At 36.5% G+C, this 26,831-nt stretch overlaps 1 protein-coding gene across 1 annotated transcript in view; it reads left to right on the top strand.

Annotated features, from left to right (window-relative positions):
* Positions 1–26,831, top strand: part of LOC105528799 (F-box/LRR-repeat protein 17-like) — a 378,669-nt gene that overhangs the window by 18,405 nt on the left and 333,433 nt on the right. The window contains exon 3 of the mRNA XM_011965687.1: positions 22,347–22,477. Coding sequence (XP_011821077.1) covers positions 22,347–22,477 — 131 coding nt within the window. The remainder of the gene's footprint in view (positions 1–22,346; positions 22,478–26,831) is intronic.

Below are 26,831 nucleotides of genomic sequence, written 5' to 3'. Positions count from 1 at the left end.
TCAATATTGTGAAAATGGCCATACTGCCCAAAGTAATTTATAGATTCAAAGCTATCCCCATCAAGCTACCACTGACTTTCTTCACATGATTGAAAAAAACTACTTTAAAATTTACATGGAACCCAAAAAGAGCCTGCATAGCTATGATAGTCCTGAGTAAGAAGAACAAAGCTGGTGGCGTCATGCTACCTGACTGCAAACTATGCTATAAGGCTACAGTAACCAAAACAGCATGGTACTGGTACCAAAACATATATATATATAACCAGTGGAACAGAACAGAGACCTAAGAAATAACACCACATATCTACAATCATCTGATCTTTGACAAACCTAACACAAACAAGCAATGAGGAAAAGATTCCCTATTTAATAAATGGTGTTGGGAGAACTGGCTAGCCATATGCAGAAAACTGAAACTGGACCCTTTCCTTACACCTTATACAAAAATCAACTCCAGATGGATCAAAGACTTAAATGTAAGATGTAGGACCATAAAAATCCTAAAGGAAAACCTGGGCAATACCATTCAGGACATAGGCATGGACAAAAACTTAATCTCTAAAACACCAAAAGCAATGACAACAAAAGCCAAAATAGATAAACGGGATCTAATTAAACTAAAGAGCTTCTGCACAGCGAAAGAAACTATCATCAGAGTGAATAGGCGACCTACAGAATGGGAGAAAATTTTTGCAATATATCCATCTGACAAAGGGTTAATATCCGGAATCTACAAAGAACTTAAACAAATTTACAAGAAAAGAACAACCCCATCAAAAAGTGGGCCAAGAATATGAGAAGACACTTCTCAAAAGAAGACAAGACAATTCTCAAAAGAAGACATTTATGCAGTCAACAGACGTATGAAAAAAATGCTTATCATCACTGGTCATTAGAGAAATGCAAAGCAAAACCACAATGAGATACCACCTCACACCAGATCATTAAAGGCAATCATTAAAAAGTCAGGAAACAACAGATGCTGGAGAGGATGTAGAGAAATAGGGACACTTTTACACTGTCGGTGGGAGTGTAGTTCAACTGTTGTGGAAGACAATGTGGTGATTCCTCAAAGGTGTAGAGCTAGAAATACCATTTGACCCAGCAATCCCATTACTGGTTATATATCCAAAGGATTATAAATCATTCTACTATAAAGACACATGCACACGTGTGTTTATTGCGGCACTATTCACAATAGCAAAGACTTGGAACCAACCCAAATCCATTAATAATATACTAGATAAAGAAAATGTGGCACATATACACCATGGAGTACTATGCAGCCATAAAAAAGATGAGTTCATGTCCTTTGCAGGGTCATGGAGGAAGCTGGAAACCATCATTCTTGGCAAACTATCACAAGAAAACCAATCACTGCATGTTCTCACTCGTAAGTGGAAGTTGAACAATGAGAACATATGGACATGGGGAGGGGAGCATCACACTCCAGGGCCTGTTGGGGGCTAGGGCGTTAGGGGAGGGATAACATTAGGAGAAATACCTAATGTAGGTGACGGGGTTGATGGGTGCAGCAAACCACTATGGTACGTGTATACCTATGCAACAAAACTGCACGTTCTGCCATATGTACCCCAGAACTTAAAGTATAATAATAATAAAATATAATCTTGCATATCAATTGTTGGTGAGAATTTAGAAAAACCAGAACCCTCTATTAATTCAACAATGTAGATGAATGGAAATTTCATGCAAATTTAGGGGAGAGTCTCTTTTCCCTTGTCTGCAGTTTCACTTCCTGTGGGTAGTATCAGTTACCCAATGTACAAAACAAGAAGATATTTTGAGGGAGTCGGGGAGACCACATTGACATCACTTTTATTACAGCATATTGCTATAATTGTTCTATTTTATTATTAGTTATTAATCTCATGCCTAACTGATGAATTAAGCTATATCATAGATATGTGGTCCGATTACACATACCTGTGCTCCAATGTTACATATTGTGAGAATGTAAAATGGTCCAACCACTTTGGTAAACACTTTAGTAATTTCTGAAACTGTTAAATGTGTACCTGCTATATGATATGGTTATTTCACAACTTGGTATTTACCCAAGATCAATGAAAGCACATGTACATGCAAAGACATAGGTTCCATATAGCAGCTTTATTAGAAACGTCCCAAACTTAAAACCACCCAAATGTCTGTCAGTTGCTGTACGTATAAACAATCTGGTATATTTATGCAATGGGATACCACACAGGGTGTGAAAGGAATGAATTACTGATACATACTATCACGTCGATTAATCTCAAAATAATTTTGCTAAGTGTAACGAGCCAGATGAAAAAAAAAGAGTTCTGTTTCATCTGTGAAATTCTAAGAAATGCAAATGATTCTAGTTACAAAGAGCTCACCAGTAAGGGAGGGGAGGGAGGAGAGAGGAACAAAAAGAAAGGAGTACAAAGGAGCATGTGACGACTGGGGGATGACATATATAATGTTGGTTGTGGTAAATATTTGATGGTGCATGTGGGAAAACTTACCAAATTATACATTTTAAATATGTATGTGCAGTCTTTGGTATTTCAGTTTTTCTTCAGTAAAGCTGTTTTTAAAGAAAAGCTCATCGGTCATTTTTGGAACTTAACAAGGCAGCAGTTTATTACTCTAAAAATGAGTAAACAAAATGAGAATCTCATATTTATCCTTTTTTCTTATAGGAATTACAAAAAAGTAACCACATAATTCATAAGGGAAAGTTCTTCTGTATAGGATTCTAGTGACAAATGAAAGAAGAATGATAGAAATAGAAAATTATAATTTTGCAGTTATCTGGAAATAATGGACCGAGGCAGTGATCATCATCAATGAAAGCAAAAGCGATTATATGTGGATTGATATTCCCATGTAGGAATATCGTAATGGAGGGAAGAAGTTGATACCATTTAACTCACTGATCAATTTTAGCATGAAGAAAAGTGAGACAGCAGACCTTAAGTACTCTTGAGGTGATGCAGTAGAGAGTACACAGCATCACTTATATAGTATTCTGCTACTAAATATACAAAAAGTAGCCAGGCAGGTTGGGGGCTGACTGTAATCCCATCTACTCGGGCGGCTGAGGCACAAGAATTGCTTGAAACCCGGGAGGCAGAGGTTCCAGTGAGCCAAGATTGTGCCCCTGCACTCTAGCCTGGGTGACAGAGTGAGACTCTGTCTTCAAAAAAAAAAAAAAAAAAAGCCTGAATCTAATCCGCCTCTATATTTACCCATTTACAGGAAATAGTAGAATTAAAGCATCATGTTAAATAATACCACACACACACACACAAAGTCAGTTAAATCCAGATTTGTCTAAGACAAATGACCCAGTTTCTCCAAGGAAAAAATATTGTAGAAAAGAAAGAGATATATTTTTATAGAAAACATTCAAGACAAAACAACTAAATGTGATGTGGAGATTTTGCTTGAATCCTGACAGTAACAAAACATTAAAATATATATCCTTGAGATTATTGAGAAAACTTGAATGTGAAGTGGTCATTGAATGATAATGAGGTATTATTGTTAGTTTTGTCAAGAATGATAGTGTTATGCTTGTTAAATATTTATCAGTAAGAGGCACATACTTTATTTACTGGTAAAAATGACACAGTATTAGGGATTTGGTTTGATTAAGTATTACAAAGGGACTAAAGACAAGAAAAAGACAAAAGTGCATAGACCAATAAAAGAAACAAAAATCGTGAAAATATTGGGCATGGTGGTTTTTGCCTGTAATCTCAGATGCTTGGCATGCTGAAGTGGGAGGATGGCTTGTATAATAAAGGATGTGCCTTTTGGAGATGGGTAACAGACCCTATTTCTAAAAAAAATTTAGAAATTAGCTGGCCATGGTGGCACATGCTATGGTCCCAGCTGCTTGAAGGCTGAAACTGGGGGATCTTTTGAGCCCAAGAGTTAGAGGCTGCAGTAAGTTTCAGTCACACCACTGCACTCCAGCTTGGGCAACTAGAGTGTGACCCTGTTTCTGAAAGAAAAAAAATTGCAAAATATTGATAATCGAGCTAGGTTTTAAGACATGAAGGTTTATCATACCTTCTCAATACTTTTGTTTATATTTGAAATTTTCCATAATGATTAAAAAAACTTTTAAGGAGTCAAAAAATTAAAAATGTTGATGTTAGTCTAACATGATAAAATTGTACTATTCAATATTATACTTTTCAAGAATATGTAATGACATGGAAAATGCTTAGGAAAATATGTATTAACATATATTATTTTAAAATTCAGTTGAATACGCTACCTGTAGTCTCTGAAATGCCAAAAATGGCAAGTTATTTTTACATGTAGTTCAAAGGCAAGCCTTAAAATGCTGTAGATTCATCAATATAATGTCACAAATCTCTTGTGTATTTATTTATATCAAATCAGTACAAATGATTTCAATCAGGAATCAAGAAGACCTTTTTTTAGGGTGGAAATGTTGGCTCATGCCTGTAATCCCAGTACTTTGGGATGCTGAGATGAGAGGATCCCTTAAGGCCAGGAGTTCAAGACCAGCCTGGGCTATTAATATAGTAAGACCCATCTCTACAAAAAATTAGCTGGGTTTGGTGGTGTATGCCTGTATTCCCAGCTACTCTGGAGGCTTGAGGTGGGTGGATTGCTTGAGCTCAGGAATTTGAGGCTGCTGTGAGCCATGATCCTGCCATTGCAATCAGTGAGATCCTGTCTCTGAAAGGAAAAAAACAAAAACAAACAAACAAACCAAAAAAAAGCAAACAAAAAAGAAAAGACCTTATATTAAATAACTATTGAGATGGTAGAGAATTTTTATTTATATTTATACTATTTATCAACAGCTTATAAACATTAACTGAATATTTGGGGTATGTTGCGTATGGGTTTGGTTGAGTTTTGTTTTATATTGTTTTTTAAAAACAGAGTTCCTTAGGAAGGTAACAGACAGCTGAATAAAACTTGTGATATTTTCTTGTATCATAATCACGTCTAAAGAACTTCAAGAAAAGCACATATTTTAAAAGTGCTTATGGTTGGAAATATGAAATGTTTTTAAGGAAAACAAAATTGATTTTTTTCAGTTGATTTAACATAAGTAACTGAAAGAATGTTCATTCATGCAGCTAACTCAATTTTCATCTTCCTTTTTTTGTTTATTCAGGGACTAGAAATGAAAAATTAACTTTCTTGCCTTTTAAATTTTCAAACAACCAATTACATTGCCTTACTCTACAGAAACAACATACTGTTTTACTACTTAAATGGTAATATTGCCGCTTTGTCATAGGTTATCATTGCATTTGTTTCTGATTGAATTATAGGTGCTTGAGTGGTATTCTGAGATGGAAAAAATATGTTCTTAAATTCATTCAGCCCTGAAATATTCCCTAATGAATATGACCTAGTGAGTACAGTATTATGAAAGGGTTTTGTTGGATGACCATGCTTTTGGTTCTTTTTGGCTTTTTAGCAGTTAAGAGTTGTGTCAAAAATCGAGTGTTGAGAATATAAGCGTTGATTATCTAGGCCTGATGTGATCCACTAATTGTTCTTTTTTTCTTATAAGTTTGCCAAGGCCAGCAAAGCATTTATTGCTGTCAACAAAGCTAACTGTATGACTGCTGATTGTATGACCTAGGACCAGTCACCTAATCTCTCTGCCTCGGTTTCCTCATCTGTAAAACAAGGATAGTAATAGCATCTACCTACCTCTAGGGTTGCATGAGGGAGAGTGCTTGGCATATAACTAAAGAAGTGGTTGAAAAATGAAAAAAAAAAAAACTAATTAAAAAATATTCATCATGATGTACAAAAGTTCCTCATAACTTGTTAGTCCTGATGTACGTATATTCTTTCATTAACATAAGATACAATAATTTTATGAAAATAAATCTTACTTAAAAACTTTATGACCTTTTTTCTACCTGAGTGCCAGTGCTGAATGCTAAGATTAATAACTATGTTTGTTTACTGTTTGTTGTATAATTTTTTTTCTTTTCCTGCTGACCCATTAAAGGTTGCTTAATTATTAGTTTAAGTTAAATGCACTGTGTAACTAAAATAGTATTTTTAGAAAATCATTTTAAAGAACTCATACTGTAGCAATATACTGAATAAGGGGATCCAGTAGATCCCACCATCTGCTGTTTCACTTTCCCAGGCGTCAGTTACCTGCAGTCAACCACAGGCTGAAACTGTTAGATGATAACTTTCACATATAAACTTGCAGCTGTTCTAAGTAGTGTGTTGAAATCTTGCACTGTCCTACTCCCTCCTTCCAAGGCTGTGAATCATCTTTGTCCAGCATATCCGTACTGTATATGCTACCTTCCTATTACTATATAGGAAAGAATATAGTACAGATAGAGTTCAGTATTATTCTCAGTTTCAGGCATTTCCTGGGAGTCTTGGATTGCATCTCCCTTGGCTAAGGGGAAACTGGGATATACTCTTCTACCTTATTATTATTGCCCAAATTAGTGACTTCAATGTTTTTATAAATTAGTATAAACAACATCTACATAAGCAATAGAAGCTTACCACATTTATTTTTTCATGTTGTTTAGTCAGTAATACCTGATCAGTGAGGGTAATCTTTTATATTTTATAACTCTATTACTTACCCTGTAGTTGTAATGTGTATTTTTTTGTGCTACATTTTCATTTCAGCAACTTCAATGGCAATATGTGTCAGTATCACACTAATAAAATAAATGAATTCATCTTTCAAATGACTCAGTTTGTAAAAGTCCTAACAAATAAAGTAAGTTGATAAGTTTCTTTGTGGCATCTATCTTTTTATAAAATGGTGGCTTCACGCTTTAACGTAAATATATAAATATAAAATAAAGAGAATTGGCAATTGTTTTTGAAAAAGCCTTTCTTGGATCATGGGTTTATATTTTAAATATTATTTTGCTTTGCTTATATTATCCTCAGTCCACTCTGAATGTTTATCACATACTTGTTTGTAAATTGTGATTTTTGTTGAAAATACTCTTGTAAAAAGGATTTCAACTCTATTTTATCTGGTCTCTAACACATGAGGTCAGTCTTTATCCAAGAAAGAAATTATGAGCTGTTGCTTTCATTCTTTTTGTTTTGCGTTTTTTTTACTTTCAAATTCATTCACAGTGTTTTGTGGCAGAAATTTTATTTCAGGATTGGTGTCACTCTATTTCCCCTAGTCTTGTGGTTTATACATAAAGAGTGATACTGAATATGGAAGGGGTCCCATTTCTAAATCAGCAGAACTGACTGCCTGAATTAGAGAAACCAGTTTGGAGCTTAATGAGAATAAATTAATAATTTAATTTAATGAGAAAATATACTACTGAGAAAAAAAAAGCAGATTTCATTTATTAACTTGAAGTAAGCATGTATTGAGAATTACAGGGTTAAATAGAATCCAATAAATTAAAAAACATAATTGATTAAAAACATTGATAGTTATAGGCCATTGCTTTGTACATGTATACAATACTTAACTATATTTTGTTTTTAATAATTAAACTATCTTATTTCAGAACCATTTTTACTGCACCTGGGCAGATCTTATCTGCCACAATCAGCCACAGGGAAGTACCTGTGTGTGTACGTATTGTTTATTCGTTTACATGCATACTTCAACACAATACATACATTCACACTGCACCAATTGTTAATCATAGCTAATCCAAAGAATCTATGTATTATCTTTTTATTAGCAATTTTGTTTAATGTTGCGTGAAGTTTATAGTGGTGATTGAAAATATTCTCCAAGATTCCAAAGGGGCTCCTGGATATTGAAAGCAAGATAAATTATGTTGTGTCTTTATCGTAGTTTCATTCTTTAAAAATAGGGAATTCATTTTCATAGTAAATCCCTGTTATTAATTGTTAGAAGTTAGTTGTTTATGAGACAGTAGAGTGTTGTGAAATTTTAGATTGGAACCTCAACATTTTAGCAGAATTTGGGCCTACATGTTATTACTTATTATTTTCTCTAATAATTTTGGGATTAGAGTTTGGTTTTGAGCTCCCGCTTCTCTCGACATACTTGCCCAATAATAGAGTCCAATAGAGTACATTGACTAAAGGCAATTGAGCTCTTCACATGTTTGCTCTCTAGCCCAGAGGTATTACAGGCATTTACACAAAAGCTGTTGATCACAGTGTATTTACAAAACCGTCAGGAGCATAGCTGCTTCCCCCACTGTGGACTTCTGTTCAATTGATTGTATCCCAGTGGGATGATTGGCCATCAATTTTTTTTTTTTCAAGAAAAAGCTTCCCAGTGGAACTTTCTCTGTTATATTCACTAGAGGAAATACTTGGTTATTGTGTTTTATCAGAGGCCCTTTTGAACATACAATTGACTATCAATCTTGAATCTTTAACAGTGAAACAATATTCCTGTGCCTGAGAAAGCAGCTTTCATCTGGCTCAAAGAAGAAAACAAACTTGATCAACACTGTGGTTTTCTCAGGCAAAGTACAGGAATACTCTGGCAATTATTCCTGTTTCTGGATTGTTATAAAGAACTCCCGTTAGAGTGACTGTGCTTCTTTTCATTGCTGGAAACCTGTGCCTGCCTTCCTCCTTCTTTTCTTTTGCTTCATGCTGCTTGCCCTCAGAACCAGGCCTCCTTGCCCTCAGAACCTTTTTTCTCTCTAAGCAAGCTCTTCTGTATCTATATTCTATGGGGGTTTCACTTTGCAGGCTGCATTTATTGGGAGACAGGAAATGCTGCAGGGAGGCAGAAGCTACAATAAATGTTTCTCTGTCTCCCTCCCTAACTCAGGTAGCATTTCTGGCAACACCTCTATCTCCTCCATGGTTCCAGCCCTGGACTGATCTGCAGTTCTAACTTGTGTTGACTGACTGTGGCTTGTGGGTCCCAGTAACACTGACTCTTCCTTTTGTGTCTTCAGCTTTGGGATGCTGGTGGTTCCCTGCTGTTGCTAAGTTTCTGGCTTACACTACCATATCCAGTTTGTCTTCTTAGCTTCTCCTTCACCAAAATAACTAATTCCCTTAATGAGATTTCCTTTGTGTAATTTCATATTTACAGTAGTTTCTGTTTTCCTAATTATACCTTGACTAACACATCTTCCTTTCTGTGTCATTCTGGGTTTCTTACATGAAATCACATTTAAGACAATAGAACTGACATTTATTTTCTTTAAGAGAATGTTGGAACAATTGGCATCAAAGCACAAGCAGAGAATTGAACATAATATTAGATTTAAATTAGACCTGACTCTTTCTTAGACTACCACTAACTCTATACTACCATCCTGAATCCAGAAAAACTGTAGGTAGAAACGTAAGCTCAGGCAGTTACATGACACTTAAGAATAATAAAGCTACAAGTTCATGATGAATTCCAAGAATAGGGGGGAGTGCTAGCTGCTTAATTATAGAAAGATCATTTTCACACATGCTCCTAGCAACAACAGAGTTGAAATGTTTTTTCAGTGCTGTAATCTATAATGTCAGTCTATAGAAGCAAATGTAAAGAAAAATATTTGACTAAAGAAGTTAACGGTTGTGAACTAGTTATTTGAGTTATTGGTTACTAGTTATTTGAAGCTGTATCTTGGATAGTTTTGATTGACAATTAAAAGACAATTCATATTATCCTGTCTGTACTTGTTTGTTTTAAAAAATCTTGGTAATGTTTTTGTATTGGTGTGAGAAGGTATAAGTGACCCAAAGTATGCAATATTAAGGTAAATGATAAGTTGATATTTAAAGTCCTACCTTAGATGTACACTAGATATTGTTATTTTTAATTTTATTTCAATTGGCTGAAGCTTTTGAATTCATAGGTGGTTAAAATTAGTTGAGAGAGCAGTTTTGCAGATGGACATTTCTTTGTTTCAGAAAGTAGTGCTTTAATATATAAATCAAAGTTATAAATTTTTGCACCTCATTTAAAAAATACTTTTATCATCTTTAATAATTTCATATTCCATGTTATTTAATATCAAGGAAAACTTTATAGAGATATATCTGATTATCATTTCTTACTGATAACTGATATACTCCCTGTAGCACAGTCATTAACCTAGAATTTTAACTCATTCACTTCCAGCTTATAAAATTGAGTGTAATTACAGAAGTCAGGAAGTAAAACTCACTAATTCCAAATTGAAATACTTGGTGGACCAAATGCTGTTGCTTTTTGGAACTGTTTATAGAACAGTGTAAAACTAAGTGAAACGAATGGGATCTGATTCAGTGTTTGGGGAGTTCTTGACCTGGTTTTCAAATATGAATGCGTACCTGCCCTTTAAAATGTTTGACTCTTCTAAGATTTTTCTCACCTGGAAAGTGTTCGTTCCTTCACTATCGATCACAGGTGACTGGGAGCACTTTGGTAATAACCATCAAAAATGAAATCAAGTACAATGCTGAAGATTGTGGAAGAAATACTATTTTTTTCAAACCTGCATCATTATTTCGTGACTCCTGTTTCACTAGTATGGATGCCACACTTGATTTATTTTTAGATTATTAATATTAGACTTGTGACTTTCTTTGCAGACTTTGGAGCGTGGGTTGGGGGAGAATTATGTATACATTTTGGAATTTTTTTTATCATAAAAATGGCTTAAGATTGGAAGGAGAGAAAGCTGCTGCTGAATGCCTAGGTTATTTGGTTTCTTCCTGGTTGACTTAGAGTGTTCTAGGTCTATGCAGTAAACCTTCTACAGAGAGAAGCCATAGGGACCTGTTGACAGGGGCCTCATGGTGTTTCTCCACATATTAGAGAATCTTTTTGTGATAGTGTGGAAGACCCAAAGATTGCAGGTGGCTCAGCTGATGGTTATTATCCTGTGCACTACAGCTTTTTGACTCAAAAGACGAAAGTTTCTCATCCAGTCTTTGAAACAGTAGCTGGTCACAGAATGGAAAAACTGATTTCTGAAATTAAGGTTTAGGCATTTTTCATTAACTTAGAGTTGAGACCAATAAATGAGAATGTAAGGCCATGAGATTTTCCATGTGAAGGTGAGTCCCAGTTGCATACTGTAAACCAGGAAAAAAACAGATATTTTATTTGAGAGTGTAGACATAACATTTCTGTAACAGTTTTGGAATGCCAGAAAATAAAAATATATGACAGAACATGCATTAAGTTAAAAATCATTACTGTCATTCCTTTGTTTTTCAGCTTAACACATTTAGAAATAATGAGTGAAATGATTTGACTGTATTGCTTTAATAGACAGTATAAGATCAAGAGGCCCCAGTGTACAGGTCACTTGGCTTGGATATGGTAAGCTTTCGTCTTGGGCTAATGCCATTTTAGTTTTTTCACTACTTTAAAAAATAAGATTGTAAAACTTTCATTTGGAATATATTTTGAAAACTTTTGACCCTTTGAAGTGTGATCCATGAGTGCAAGTGACTGAAATTGCTTCAAAATTTTGTGAACTGTCTCCTTTTTTGTAGATCTCTGAACTTGATATGAGGAAATGAAGTACACAACCAGTTCAATTAGTTGAAGCAGTCTCTTCTTGCTTGCGTTCACATTTGACTTAATTTACCCTTAATTTACTTAAGCTTTTATTTCTTTTCTTCTTTGAGTGAAGCAATGTGAATATTTTATTTTTTAATTGAAGGGAAATTTTCATTCTTAGCTCCTGCTGGGTAAAAAAGTGACAAGGCTGCTTAGCGTTGCTAACTTTAAGTGCTGTTTGTAGTTTGTTATGAGCTCTAGAAATCTTATATGGAGGAAAGAAAGAGATTTGGTGGAAAGAAAAGTCCTAGAAAAAAAAGTCAATTAGAGACTGTGTGACTGCCAGAGTAAAAGAGGAGGAGCAGAGCATCCATTCTGAATTGGTATATTGAGAAGCAGAAATCCAATTAACAAATTCACATTTCTGCAGCAGCAGACAGTGATTAAAATTTTGGTGAACTACTAAAAATTCCTGCCACATACTGCAAACTGATAACTTACAGAGGCTCTTAAAAAAAAAGTTCTGGATTTTAAGAACAAATATGTAAATAGAAAACTCATTATGCTTCTTGTTCTGAAATGACCTTTAATTGTATGCTATGAGAAGGTTGTGTTTTATTATTTAATGTTTACATATTACTTAACTTTATGTTCAAATAGAAGAACTTTAAAAGCATGTAGCCTCAGAGCTGCAGATCCTGCATTTGATGGAGTTAAGAGAACGGAGAACTGATTTCTGGAAACTTAAATAAATAAAGTCATATCTAAAGTTTTGATCCTGATTTCAAATTTACTCATTCAGTTCTAAGCATTTAATAAATGTGTTTAATCCACCTAATACTGTGTTAAGCACTGGCGACACAAAAGTGAGTAAGACATGGTCCTGACCTGCAGTAGCTTCCTTTTGACTCTAGTGGAAGGAACATACACTTAAATTAGACCAGATTATAAAGCAGCCTGGTTAACAACATGGTGAAAGAATAAGCAACATCAGTTGGTGTACAGAGGGCAGAATCTCCTGCTCTGAATGCTGGCGTCCCAGGTAGCTTTACAGAGGACATGCGCTGGGGCTGTGAAGGCTGAATTATGCTGTTGTAGACTAAGGAAATGAATTCTGCCTTGTAACTGCCTCAGATGGCCTAGGGGACACTATTGTTATAAATGTTTTTTTTTTTTTTTTTTTTTTTTAAAGGATTGGGCTAGGCTCTTTGTGTTCTACTTTATTACTGTGAGAATGTATGCCTGCACATTAATTCAATCAATTAATTCAAAATTTATTCACTATAAATTGTAAGACTACTGTTTGTACCTAGTTAATGAATTTAACACATTTATATATAATTAATACAATTATATATTAAATGTAGAGGCGCAGATGTCATTTATGTGCTACTGGCTCCTAAATTTATTTGACGTCTCTACTTGCTTATCTAGGCATCTCAAACATAGCATATTCAAAAGAAAACTATCTTTTCTTCCTGCCCCCAAACTGTCTTTGTTAGTTGCAATGATATTTTCTGATTGCTCAAACCAAAACTCTTGGAATCGTCCTTGACTCCTCTTTTTCTCTCATGCCCCATAAGATATTTGTCAAAATATTTCTGTTGATTTTACTTTCAAATACTCTATGGCCAAAATCACTTCATACCACCTCCAACTGCTATCGTAGTGGTCCAAGTCACTGATAACTCTTGACTGGATTAATTCAATATAGCTTCTCTCTGCTTCCACCCTTGGATCTATGTTCTGAATTCAACACAGAAGCTAGGGTGATCATTTCAAAACTAATTTGGAACATGGTCCACTCCTGTTCAAAACCCTCCAGAGGTTCCCCAAATTTCTCAGAGCAAAAGCTAAAATCCTTACAGGACCCACAAGACCCTGTGCTATCTGTCCTTCTTAGCTCTCCTCTTTGACCATGTCTCCTGTTAGTTTTCATTCCATTCACTCTGCTGCAGCACCACTGGCTCCTTACTCATCTTCCAGAGCGCCGGGCCAGTTTCTATCTCAGGGCCTTTGCACTGTCCTAACTCTTGCCCCAGATATCAGCCTGGTTTTGTTTGCTCCTTCACTTCCTTTAAATCTTTGCGCAAATATCATCTTTATAGTATGATCATCGTTGACTGCCTGTTTAAAATTATACCCATCTTCCCTCTCTCTCTTCTCTATCCAGCTTGTCTTGCTTTATTTTTCTCTATAGTACTTAATACCTTTTAACATATTTGTTTATTTTATTTATTGCCCGCTGCAACCCCCCAACTAGGAATATAACCATTCTATGGACTGAGATTTTTGCTTTTTTGTTTGCTGCTGTATTTTTATCAGCTAGAGAAAGTTCCTAGTACACAATAGCTGCTTAATCAATAGTTACTGACTACATGAATGGTACCTTTTGCATTTTTTGAGTGATTAAAGAGACTAAGCTTTACAAATTATTTTTGTACTTTCAGTAACTGGATTTTTTTTTTTTTTTTTTTTTTTTTGAGACAGAGTCTCACTCTGCTGCCCAGGCTGGAGTGCAGTGGTGCGATCTTGGCTCACTGCAAGCTCTGCCTCCCGGGTTCACGCCATTCTTCTGCCACAGCCTCTTGAGTAGCTGGGACTACAGGTGCTCACCAGCATGGCTAATTATTTTGTATTTTTAGTAGAGACGGGGTTTCACCATGTTAGCCAGGATGGTCTCGATCTCCTGACCTCGTGATCCGCCCACTTCGGCCTCCCAAAGTGCTGGGATTACAGGTGTGAGCCACTGCGCCTGGCCCAGTAACTGGATTTTTAAATATCAATTGCGCTGCACCAGAGAAGTGGCTACCAGTCCAGGCTGAGATCAACTGGCTGTCTTTTTCAGAAATACTCATGGCTCACCCTGTTCCAAGGCAATTAAATCAAAATCTCTAAGTATGGGGCCTGGCCGTCAGTCTTCTTTTTTATGTTCCCTGGTTATCCTAACTTGGAGCCAAGGTTAGAGCCAGGTGCTCAGGAAACATTTAAATGAATGTGAATGAATGAATAAACAGTCACCACAACTACTACCTCAGAGACTCAGATTAGGCCCAGCTTAAGCATTAAGATTAGATTTCAAATGTTTGTGATGAGAGATTGATCCTGAGCAGCACAGCCTAGGAAAGGCTGGAGGGGGAGAAGGAAGGAATCAGGTAAGGGAGGGTGAAGAGAAGTCAAAGAGGGCATTCCTAAGTAGTTGTAGCAGGAAGGAAAGATTGTTGCCTGGTTCCTTGGTAGCTGTTGCCAATTAATGACTCCCCATTTAAAGAGCATAGATATATTGGGAACTGCCTAGTTAATAATTTGCATTAAGGCAAATATATTTCCAAGACTTTATTTTTTCCTCTCTATATTAATCAAAAAGGCTTTGTGAAGAAGATGAGATTTGAACCAGGTAGTGGAATAAGAAGAAGGGAGAGGAGAACAGATATGTCTTAGTTATCAGAGTAAAATAAGTGAAGTGAGAGCAGTTTTAAAATAATAAGCACAGTTCACCTAGCATAGTGAGAACAACTTCTCAAAATCTGGGGAAAGAGGTTCGAGTTGGCTTAACAGATTTCAGGGAATGGTAGGGATGGACAGTGAAGGTCCTTGACAGGGAAGCTCTGGGTTTCCTTCTTGCAGCAGAAATATTTTTGTTTCCTAAAGGCTTTGGAGAAGGTGGGAGATTTGATCGAAATTGTTTCAAGAAGATTAATCTGGCTAGTGATGTGACAAAAAGGAGTTAGAAGGGACAGCTTTGAGGAGAAGCGGGGCCGTAAAATGTCCCAGAAAGCAAAACAGAATGAATAAAATGGAGAATAATGTCAGATTTAGTAGGAGAATGGCAAAACCAAACAGACCTTGGACTTGAAAATAATGCAAAGAAACAAAAGCCCAGTGTGATTAAGAAGGCAGTGGGTGAAAGAGAATACATAGAGAAGTTGCCTGAGAATAAGATCGTAGCTACTATTAATTCCAAGACCCTGGAAGTCCTGTTTTCATAGTTAGTACTAGAAATTGTTGTTTTCTCTGTGACACTTTAAGGCTATCTAGAGCCTTTCAGTTCTATGCTCAGACGCTGGGAAGGATTTACCTGATGTCCTAAATGTGGCTTATTTAGATTTTTATTACATTTTAATACACTAGCTGAGGTTCCAGCCTAGTTAATGAGTAGAAGGTATATGCCTTGTTCCCTCCCTTGTCCAACCAAGTCCTTCTCTAAGTGTAGATATCAGACCTTCTCAAGGTCTGAGTCCTGAAGTGATAGAACATCCATGCTGCCTTTGCTAAGGTACTGTGAGTCCTCTTTTGTTAGTTCATCCACTTCAGTCAACCTTTACAATCAAGGGTCTTGTTTCATTTTTAACTTTTGTAGGGCCTTCAGAAAATTTGGAAACCATTTGAGGTCTTTTTTCTTTTCTCTTCTCTTCTCTTTTCTTTCTTTCTTGACAGAGTCTCGCTCTGTCACTCAGCCCGGAGTGCAATGGTCTGATCTCGGCTCAGTGCATCCTCTGCCTCCCAGGTTCAAGTGATTCTCCTGCCTCTGCCTCCTGAGTATCTGACACTACAGGCACGTGCCACCATGCCCAGCTAATTTTTGTATTTTTAGTAGAGGCGAGGTTTCACCATGTTGGTCAGGCTGGTCTTGAACTCCTGACCCATTTGAGGTCTTTCTATAATCCACCAAGCCTATGTTTCCTAGGTAACATTTTAGTGTCTCATTTTATATTTAAATACATACATGGCCATACCAATCATTGACTAATTTTAATCTTTAACATGAATTAATTAGATGTCACGTTTTTTCCTAAAAAAAGCAGTATTAAACTGAAAGATGATTTCCCATATTCTACATTCTGACTTGTGTTTCTGTTAAAATACCTTACTAAATATTTAAAAATTGGAGTGAAACATTTAGATCTTGATTGTAAGGCTTTGCTTATTCAAATCCTCTGTGATTTGTATAACTCACAACTACCAGTGAATTATAAGGAAAGTAAGTTTAATTAAAATGTCAGTTTCCTAAATGTAATTATCTGTTTGAGACTATGAAGGATTATTTTAGGTAGCTTTTCGTGAAACACTGGAGGGCACCGTTATGAAATTCCCGTAGTGAAGAAAGAAATGTGATGAATTTGACAGAACTGTTTGTGGAGTTTTGAATACAACTACCACATCTCATAGAAGTGCTAGTGTTGTGTCTTGTAATGATGCTGGTTACTGGGGATTAGTCTCTTGGAACTGCCTTTGGATACTGTCGTATTTCAAGTTGAGTTGGCCAAAGTGGTTATGGGGAAGGCCATGTGAATGTAGTGACTGTCAGCTCATGAGAAAACAAGAGTAAAATAGTCTTTAAGATCCCTGTAGAAGCCTGGAGCGTAAGAGCTCAAGTTAACCTGTTTCTTCATGGATACATTTGTGCTCCACTGGAAGAGTGAGAAATGTTTTATTTATGGACAGTACATGCAGGGCAGTAAGAGTCACAAGTAGCCCAGTGTCATCCGTCATCTGGTCTACCTTACTGTGAGGAGTAGGCCTGGATGCAAGCTTTCTAAAAGTTCAAGAGTCAAATAGAACTCAAAGTTTAGATATTTTTGGATTTTCACAAGTCTGTAAAATAGGTTAGATTTGCCAACATCTCTCTATCCAGTATCTGCAATTTGACAAGTTATTCGGCTGAACTGGCACAAGCAGCTTTATATTTTCTTCTCTATACAATTTTTATTGTATGCTCTCACCATCTTCTTGTTGATATGTGAATTTTTTTTTTATTGTGGTAAAATGTATGTAACGTAAAATATACTATTTTAACTATTTAAAATGTACAGTTTAGTGGCATTAAGTACATTCAAACTGTTGTGATGAAGAGTTGCATTACAATGAAGGAAGCCAAGAGATAGGTAAGAATTCACATAGAAACTCTGTGTCAGAAGCTGTGCTAGAACCCCAAATATGCATGTGTAGGAGATATTTATGTAGCTGGATAAAATTTTTGTGACTTTGAATCTTCCTAGAAACTATGGTAAAAGATAAATTGGGAAAATAAAGTCATGCTATATGTATATTTAGTATGGTTTTATTCAGTAGTTCACATATGCATATAGTTACAAATAGCAAAATTAATCCTTAATGTTTATAGGTTTAAGAGTCATATGTCAAAGTATTTTCAGGCGGCCCTATAGGTCCATTTAATGTAGTTTATTTCTTCTTTTCCTTTGATACCAACATGGGGCTGCTGTCAGCACATGAGCTCAGAAAGCTGCCTAGCATCTGCAGTTCTCAAGGGCTGTCTGGTTCTTTTTACATGTTACTGGAACAATATATTTCCAACAGTGATAAAAACTTTTTGGGTGTGGGGGATCAAAAATGCCCTATAAAGAAAGTTAGCTGTAAAGACAATGTGATTTTAAAAAATAATGATTTTTAGGTAGAAAACAGAAGTGTGGGGAACAGTAATATGAGGATTATCAAATTTAACAGTGACTCAGATCCTTGACACATACAAATTCATCTTTGCTCAATCAAAAACAAGAAAACTTGACCAGTGAAACCATTTTATCCACCTCTGTAGCCCTAATGCAAAATCTTGTGAAAAATAAAACTTTAGGGAACATAAAAAGGCAGTCAACCTGTGTTCAGATATATATGGAAGTACGTGACTATTGACAACTGTGAATTGAGTAAAGGCCAGAAGCTGTGCAAATATTTCCATAAAGTGTTTCCATTAAACCCATCTTCCCATGAGTAAGAGTCGGTTTAAGAAATTTAGGAAGACCTCCCCACTTTCTAAGTGTCTTTCTCTGTCTCTGTCTCTGTCTCTGTCTCGGCCTCTCTGTCTCTCTCTATTTCTCTTTCTTCTGACAAGAGTGGCCACATCATAACTGACTGTTTTCTAGGAAGTATTTTCTTGGAAGCTGAAGAAAAACCTAGAGGAGAAGGCTGAATGGACTAAGCCTCTCACTCTGTGCTTTTGTGAGCATAAGTATCTGAAGAAGGACAAAGAGCCTCAGCCTTTAAAGTGGGCAAGGATATTCCCCTTGTCTTGAGTGAAGCCTGACTTTTCTTCAGCAATACAACCTCCCCACAGCCCTCCTGTATTTGTTTTCTACTGATACGCAACAAATTACTACAAGTTTAGCAGCTTAAAACAATGTGCATTTATCATCTCACTAGTTCTGTGGGTCAGGAGACCAGACAGACATAGCTTAGCTGTGTCCTCTGCCTATGGTTTAACAAGGCAATCAAGATGTCAACTGAGGCTGTATTTCTTTCTAGAGCTCAAGTCTTCTTATAAGCTCATGTAGTTGCTGGAAGAATTCGGTTCCTCGTGGTTGTAGAACTAACATCCTCATTTTCTTGCTGGCCCTCAGCCAGTGGCCAATCCTCAGAAGCCTCTCACAGTCCTTTTCACAACACAGTTGCTTAGTTCTTCAAGGCCAAGCAGGATAATTTCTCTGACCTCTAGACCCTTTGTAAGGGCTTAACTGATTATGTTAGGCCCACCTAGGATACTTTCCCTTTTGATTCATTCAGTGTCAACTAATCAGGAACCATAATTACAGCTGCAAAATCTCTTTGCTTTATAAGGAGAATTTCCGTCCTAATCGTGGGTCCTGTCCACACTCAAGGGGGCAGGGATTACTATAGAGCAAAGGCCATTGGGATCATCTTAGAATTTTGCCTACCACATTTTCTCAGTGTGTTTCTCTCAGGGTCAGGAGGTGAGGGCAGGATCCTCTTTGCTTTCCATAGCTGCTTTCAGGCTATTACTTTCCTTCCTCTCATGAAAAATAACAACAAAAAAACACTGAGTCTGAGACTTGTGCTTTTTGGCATTACCATTGTTTCTTTCATTTTATTGACATCCTATCCCATCCCATCCCATCCCATGAATTCTTCCAGCAACCACAGGAGCTTGTAAGAGGACTTGAGCTCTAGAAAGAAATACAGCCCCAGTTGAGATCTTGATTGCCTTGAGAAACCCTAGGCAGAGGACACAGCTAAGCCATGTCTGGTCTCCTAACCCGCAGAACTAGTGAGTTGATAGATGTACATTGCCATCTATCCTTCTGGTGTCTCCTGTTCATAAAAGATGTTGGCCTTCCATTTTGCTCCAAGCACAGCCATGACTGTGGGTGATTTCAATTTCTGTGCCCACCACAGGCAGATCACGTGTTGGGAAGGAAGAACACATAGCAAAGAGCATTCATATCAGCCCTTTATTCCCTTAGGTGAATTCTAGTGAGGTCAGAAAAGTTATAGAAACTTATTTTGCTATTTATTTTGTATTTTATTTGTCTCTCTTCTTCTTGTACTTTTAGATACTTACAAAAAAGTTAGCTACAATGAGAGATGAGACATAGGAATCAGGGGCTATGTTTGCAGCCCAAACAGCTCACCTTTGAGCCCTGGGCTTAGTATTGATTATAATTATTTTAGTAAGACGAACCTTGAGGAAAGGGATACTGAGGGAGTTGACCAAGGTTCTGACTGGTCAGTTGCCTGAAGCTACTGAGACAGCCAGAAAGGTCTGTTTTAACGAGTCCATTCCTGTGTGTTTTGGTTGCCAAGTACCAATTATGTTCTGATGTTGCTGAAACCTTTAATGTGTGGTTATTGAATAGGAACTTTGAAGAACCCATTTCTTCTTTGCTTGTCCTGCCTGGGTTGTGGAGCATCATTTTGCTGAGTCCCATCCTGGACTGGACGTGACTTCCTTGGACGTCTTACCTGATGAGCCAATTGCAGAGAGCTTTTCCTGAAGCTCTGCCTTTACTAATACCTACAACCTAGGCCTTAGAAGAAGCTGGTACATACACTTGCTGTCTCAGTTAGAAAGAATTTACCTGCTGTTGTGGACCTTTTTGTGTTTTACGTGTGGCAGCTATCTCTCTCTCCATAGTTGGGCAGCATGCTTCAGACAGCATTGAGTAGCGACTCTGTGAATTCTCTCTGTGTAGCTTCTCCGATTGGGAGCTGAAGTGGAAAGAGAGTGTGAGTACTGCCTGGCAGGTTTACCTCCTACCCTTCCAACGACCATTCTTTTGAGCTGTCCTGTCCAACACTGTAGTCATTAGCCACGTGCAGATATATAAATTAAATGCAAATTATTTAAAATTAAGTAAAATTAAAAGTTCAGGTCCCCTGTCACACTGGTCACATTTTAGGTACTCAGTAGGTACAAGTGATTAGTGATTACTATATCAGACAGCAGAAATATAGAACATTTTCAGTGGAGATTCAAGTGTCTGCTCTTCTTTTGGGGTTTAAGCTGAACTGACTTAAATTCTCACACACTTAGCAACTTAAAACAGCACCAGTTTATTATTTCACGATTCTGTAAGTTAGAAGCCTGTCTGACACAGGTCTCACTAGGGTAAATTCAGGATGTCAGCTGTGTTTCTGAAGGGAGCATCTATTTTCTTGCTCACTCTTACAGGTTTTTTTTTGGCAGAATTAAATTTCTTAAGGTTCTAAGTCTGAGGTCCTTATTTCTTTCTGGCTGTCAGCTGAGGGCTGTTTCCAACTCTAAAGCTGCCCATATTCCTTGGCTTCTGGCCCTTTCCTCAATATTTGAAGTTAGTAAAGGTATCTTGAATCCCTTTCATGAGTGAAACATCTCCTGTATCTTCCATTACATCTCTTTGGCTTTCTCTGAGTAAGCCTGTGCTTATAAGGGTCTCCAGTGATTACACTGGGCCTACTCAGATAACCTGGGATAGTCTCCCCATCTCAAGATCCATACCTTTAATCACATCTGCAAAATCTCCTTTGCCTTATAAGGTAACATATTAGATCATAGATATCTTTGGTGGGAGGGATATTTGTGTTATTTGGTCTATCATATGTCTCCAGATTAAGTTTTGCATATTATTAAGCAAAAATAGCTTAATATTTGAAAAGGTAGTTATTTGAAGAGGATAATTAAGATCCTACCACCTTTATGTAAATATTGTCATTAATTTGCTTTAGAGGCTAAACATCAGGGGAAGACAAGAAACTTAAAGAAATAGAAAATGAAGACATGGAGAAGGTGGAACCTGGAGAAATTTTTGCTTCTTAAGCCACATTTTATATCGTTTTATGATGAAACACATACCCATAATAGTACAGTTTGGAGTACATTGATAATACATCACCAAGCTATCTCTGTATTAACCATTTAGTCATATTTCATCTTTAAAAAATAAAAAATATATATACAGAAATGGCATTATAATTATGAAGGTAGTATCTGAAATTGAAAAATGTTAGAATAATCTTATCAGATTGTAGGTACTTAATGTAATATATTCAATACCTTGCCTGCCTATTAGACAATAGATTGGTAACTTGATTTTTAGGAAACTTGAGTAAAATCTTTCTTTCTTTCTTTCTTTTTTTCTTTTTTTGAGACGGAGTCTTGCTCTGTCACCAGACTGGAGCACAGTGGCGCGATTTCAGCTTACTGCAACCTCCGCCTCCCGGGTTCAAGCAATTCCCCTGCCTCAGCCTTCCAAGTAGCTGGGATTACAGGGATGTGCCACCACGCCCAGCTAATTTTTTGTATTTTAGTAGAGATGGGGTTTCACCATATTGGTCAAGATGGTCTTAATCTCCTGACCTCGTGATCTGCCTGCCTCAGCTTCCCAAAGTGCTGGGATTACAGATGTGAGCCACTGCATCTGGCCAAATCTACTTTCTGTTCATGTTTGTTGCCATTCAGATACTCACCATAGATTTCTATACACTCATGCTTAATTTAGTGTATAAAATATTACATATACAATATCTTTAATTAAAAGATTCTAGGCTATCATCTATTTTAAATATTTTACAATGATACTCTACCTTGTAATAAACTACATTTGTAAGTTTTGAGAGTGAATGTAGCATTTACCTTTTTCATCTTTCATTTTATTTATCTCATTAGCTAAGAAACCTTTCCAGCTTGGACCTCCGTCATATCACTGAACTGGATAATGAAACCGTAATGGAAATTGTCAAGAGGTGCAAAAATCTTAGCTCTCTCAATCTCTGTCTGAACTGGATCATAAATGACAGGTAACCTTTGTAACATGTTAAAAATACTTTTCTAGAGGAAAACATTTAGCAAATACTAATTATTGTTATAACAAGGCATGTCTTTAACTAAAATTGAATGCAGCTGTGCCTTTTCAAATTCTTATGTTTCAGTTTTGAAAATCATCTAGATCTATACTTTTAATGCATCTATTGCTTGTAAGTGCAGCAAAGTTTTTAGGTGCTTTAATACAAATATTTGCCTCAACAATTGTAACAATAGTAGGCTGTTGAATATTTTCTTTGTTATTCATCTAAGAAGTGCCTGCTTTTTGCCACGCTTGTAAGTTTGTAATGATATGTTATTTGTCGCTTTAACATTTTTGCAACATTTGTGGTTGATTTTATGATTTGGAGAAACCATCCGAAGCATTAACATTTAAACCCTTTCTTAAAGGTGACATTGTTTTTTCAGAGATGGGGTCTCACTGTGTTTCCCAGGTGCAATTCCTGGGCTCAAGCAATCCTTCTGCCTCAGCCTCCCAAGTAGCTGGGACTACAGGCATACGCCACTGCGCCTGTATTAGCCCATTCTAGCATTGCCATAAAGAACTACCTTAGACTGGGTAATTTATAAAGATAAGAGGTATAATTCACAGTTCTGCAGGCTGTACAGGAACTATGGCTGGAGAAGCCTCGGGAAACTTACAAGCATGGTAAAAAGCAGGAACATCTTACATGGCTGGAAAGGGAAGGAAGAGAGTGATGTGGGAGGTACTACACATTTTTAGACACCCAGTTCTTGTGAGAACTCACTCACTATCAGGAGAACAGCAAGGGGTAAATCTGCCCCCATGATCCAGTCACCTCCCAACAGGCCCTTCCTCCAACATTGGGGTTACAATTTGACAGGAGATTTGGGTGGGAACACAAATCCAAATCGTATCAGCACCTAAGGATGACATTTTGTTCTCAGTATGTATATGTAATTTGTTTCAGAAATTGAAGTCATGTGATGAATAGCTTAATATACAGTATAGAATCAGAAGTTTTTTTCTTATGAATAATGATTAACCCATTTTTCTTTGAAATAATGCAGGAAGGAAGAGAGAGATACAGGAAAACCCTTAGAAGTAGACTATTATAATGAAAACAACTGCAGAGTGGTGCTAGCACTACTGATTAGGTAGATTTGTAAATATGAGCATGAGAGGAATCTTGCCCAGTAAGTTTCCAAGATTTGTTTTTAAAAGATAAGTTTCCGAAAATATTTTCCTTTCAAAATAGAAAGCACTATTTCAGCTAAAATTAGAGCCTATTTAGATTTAAATATTCTTTTAAAAATAGGAGAAATAATTTGTTTGTGTCAGATAATGCTTTAAATTTAAGAAATTCCCCCCCGCTCCCCGGCCTTTTTGTTGTTGTTGTTGAAACCGAATCTTGCTCTGTCACCCAGGCTGGAGTGCGGTCAGGGGCATGTTCTCCACTCACTGTGACCTCCACTTCCTGGGTTCGAGGGATTCTCTTGCCTCAGCCACCCGAGTAGCTGGGATTATAAGTGTGTACCACCACGTCCAACTAAGTTTTGTATTTTTAATAGAGATGGGGTTTCTGTTGGCCTGGCTAGTGTCAAACTACTGGCCTTAATTGATCCCCCCTCACCTCAGCCTCCCAAAGTGCTGGGATTATAGGCATGAGCTATAAGTTACCATGTCTGGCCTCTCCTCTTTTAATTTCCTTTTATACCTTAAAATAAAACCATGTAGACTCCATTTTCCCCAGTTTTGGTAAATTCTAGTAACATTTTCTTAAATTACCCTGAATTACTCTTTACGTGATAGCCTTGACTTCACTCTTTCTTAGTAAAATTTTTCTTGAAAAATGTACTCCTCTAGAATGGGTATGTGATCACCATTTATAAAAATTCTCTCTTGTTTTTGAATAATATTCACCATATGAAATATATCATCTTCTAAAGAAAATGAAACTGAATGAAGGTCATTATTCTAAGTGAAGTAACTCAGGAATCAAAAACCAAATACCATGTGTTCTCCCTTATAAGGGGGCGTTGAACTGTGGGTACACAAAGGCATGTAGAGTGTTACAATAGACATGGGAGCTCCAAGTGAGGAGGCTCAGAGAGGGTGAGGGATAAAAACAGCCTATTGGGTACAATGTACACTATTCAGGTGATGGGCACACTAAAATCCTATACCTCACCACGACAGAATTCATCCATGTAACTAAAACTACTTGTGCCCCTAAAGTTACTGAAATTAAAACATTTAAGAAAAAGAAAATTCAAATAAATTAACTTCCCTGAAAACAAAGTGTACAAAGTGAAATTCTTCTCTATAATCAACATCCTATGTAGACAATTTAAAGTAATTTTTAAAAAGTTATTCATAACACATAATAAAGTACATAAATATTATCTTGTGGTTTTAAATATCTAACATTAGTTCAATGTATTACCATAAATTTCTTGGTAATGCATTGAATTAAAGGTAGAAAACTGGGTCAGGGGTGGTGGCTCACACCTGTAATCCCAGCACTTTGGGAGGCCGAGGCAGGCGGATCATGAGGTCAAGAGATTGAGACCATCCTGGCTAACATGGTGAAACCCCATCTCTACTAAAAATACAAAAATTAGCTGGGTATGGTGCCCTGTGCCTGTAGTCCCAGCTACTCTGGAGACTGAGGTAGGAGAATCACTTGAACCCAGAAGGCGGAGGTTGCAGTGAGCCAAGATCATGCCATTGTACTCCAGCCTGGGCCACAAGTGCGAAACTCTGTCTCAAAAAAAAAAAGTAGAAAACTGTTTCTGCAATAAGGTGATTATATTCCACAACAATTTTCTGTGTGCAGGACATGTGTAGAAGAGTCATTTAATGGGAGACTACTATAATTGATAAATAAGATACAGTATATACATGGTTATATGAGTTACCTAAGTAAATATTTTGCTTAGGTTTGTATCATTTACATAAAGATGGGAGAGTGGATTTCTAATCTTCTAGTTCTTTAAATGCTTATTTTGTTGTAGCTGGATAATTTACAAATGAAAATGTCGAGCGCTCTCACTTTGCCTTTCCTTCCCTCTGTTAGGCTTCATGTACTCAAACCTTGTGCTATTTCAGTCATTTTTTTCCTACTTAACTGTAATGGTTATTTGGTGTTTGATCCTGAATATATGTATTGTAGAGATTTATTTGCAAGGAATGAAAGTGTATTTTTATGTTTTTAATGGAAAAGTTTGGATTAATTGAGAAAACATGCATTTTAATGAGGTTGAGCAGTAGAGTTTTAAAGATCAGACTCTTTTAGGTTTTAATTACACTACTTGCACTTATCCTGTATACTGTAATAGAAGTTTCAAACATTAAAACCCACTTTACAGTATCATCTAAATTACTCATCTCATTGTTCTTGCCATACTATATTACTGAGCTAAGTAATATTTGTAATTATATTGGTATAAATCTAGAACTTCCCATCAGACTTAATTATAATTTCAGCACTTAGCTGAGATGGGTTAGTAACCTTCCATATAGAGGGCACTGGAATGCACTAATGCGTTTAGCCTATCAATTAATTCTGTTTTACATTCGTTCATTATTGTTATCCTCCAGAAATCAGAAAGCATTTATTAGCCCCCTACTAAATACATGGTACTGTGTCTCAGACTGTGGGGCACTGAGTTCCTGCTGTTCTCAAAGGTCACTCTCTTTAGGTGACATAAGACATAATGATAATAGTGAGCCTTGTAAGGATCGAGGGGACGAAAGTAACCTTTATTACCCAGGTAATTGATAGGCACTTTACACATGTTCTTATTTAATCTCTTCAACGTCTTTTGTTCAGGGGAAGGTCATACTATTTCTATTAAATTTAGATTATTTCTTTGACTTTTCAGTGGATGTATTTTTCCATCATCGTTGCAGTAAAAACTAAGTGAGGACAAACAAGAAAAGTGAATGGCTAATCAGTCAATTTTCTGTGTCATAGCTGGGATTCACATGCAATTGACATTTATATATAAAATTCTTAATTTTTTAACTAAGTTCATTATTTTCTTTCATATTGAAAGTATAATGGAACTTTTAGATATTAATTTACATACAATACCTATTATAAGAATTTATCCTGAATGTTGCTAGTTTTAATACAGGATTTCTCACATTAAGATAAATTTCAATACTTGTCACAGTCCTTTATGTGTAACATGTATCCTAGGTTTTAATAGTTCTTATCTGTGAACTTTTTTTAAGTTCAAAATTTTAAAATGTGTAGTAATTGAAAGACTTTACTGTTATGCTTACGGTGTCTGTTAGCATTATCTGGTCCTCGAATTGATCTCTGTGACTAAGACATGCTGCTCTTTATCTTTGTTTTT

This window comes from Mandrillus leucophaeus, unplaced genomic scaffold, assembly GCF_000951045.1.
Source record: "Mandrillus leucophaeus isolate KB7577 unplaced genomic scaffold, Mleu.le_1.0 Scaffold733, whole genome shotgun sequence".
NCBI lineage: Eukaryota > Metazoa > Chordata > Mammalia > Primates > Cercopithecidae > Mandrillus > Mandrillus leucophaeus.
Note: the sequence above shows the minus strand (reverse complement) of the source record. Positions and strands in the feature narration are given on the sequence as shown.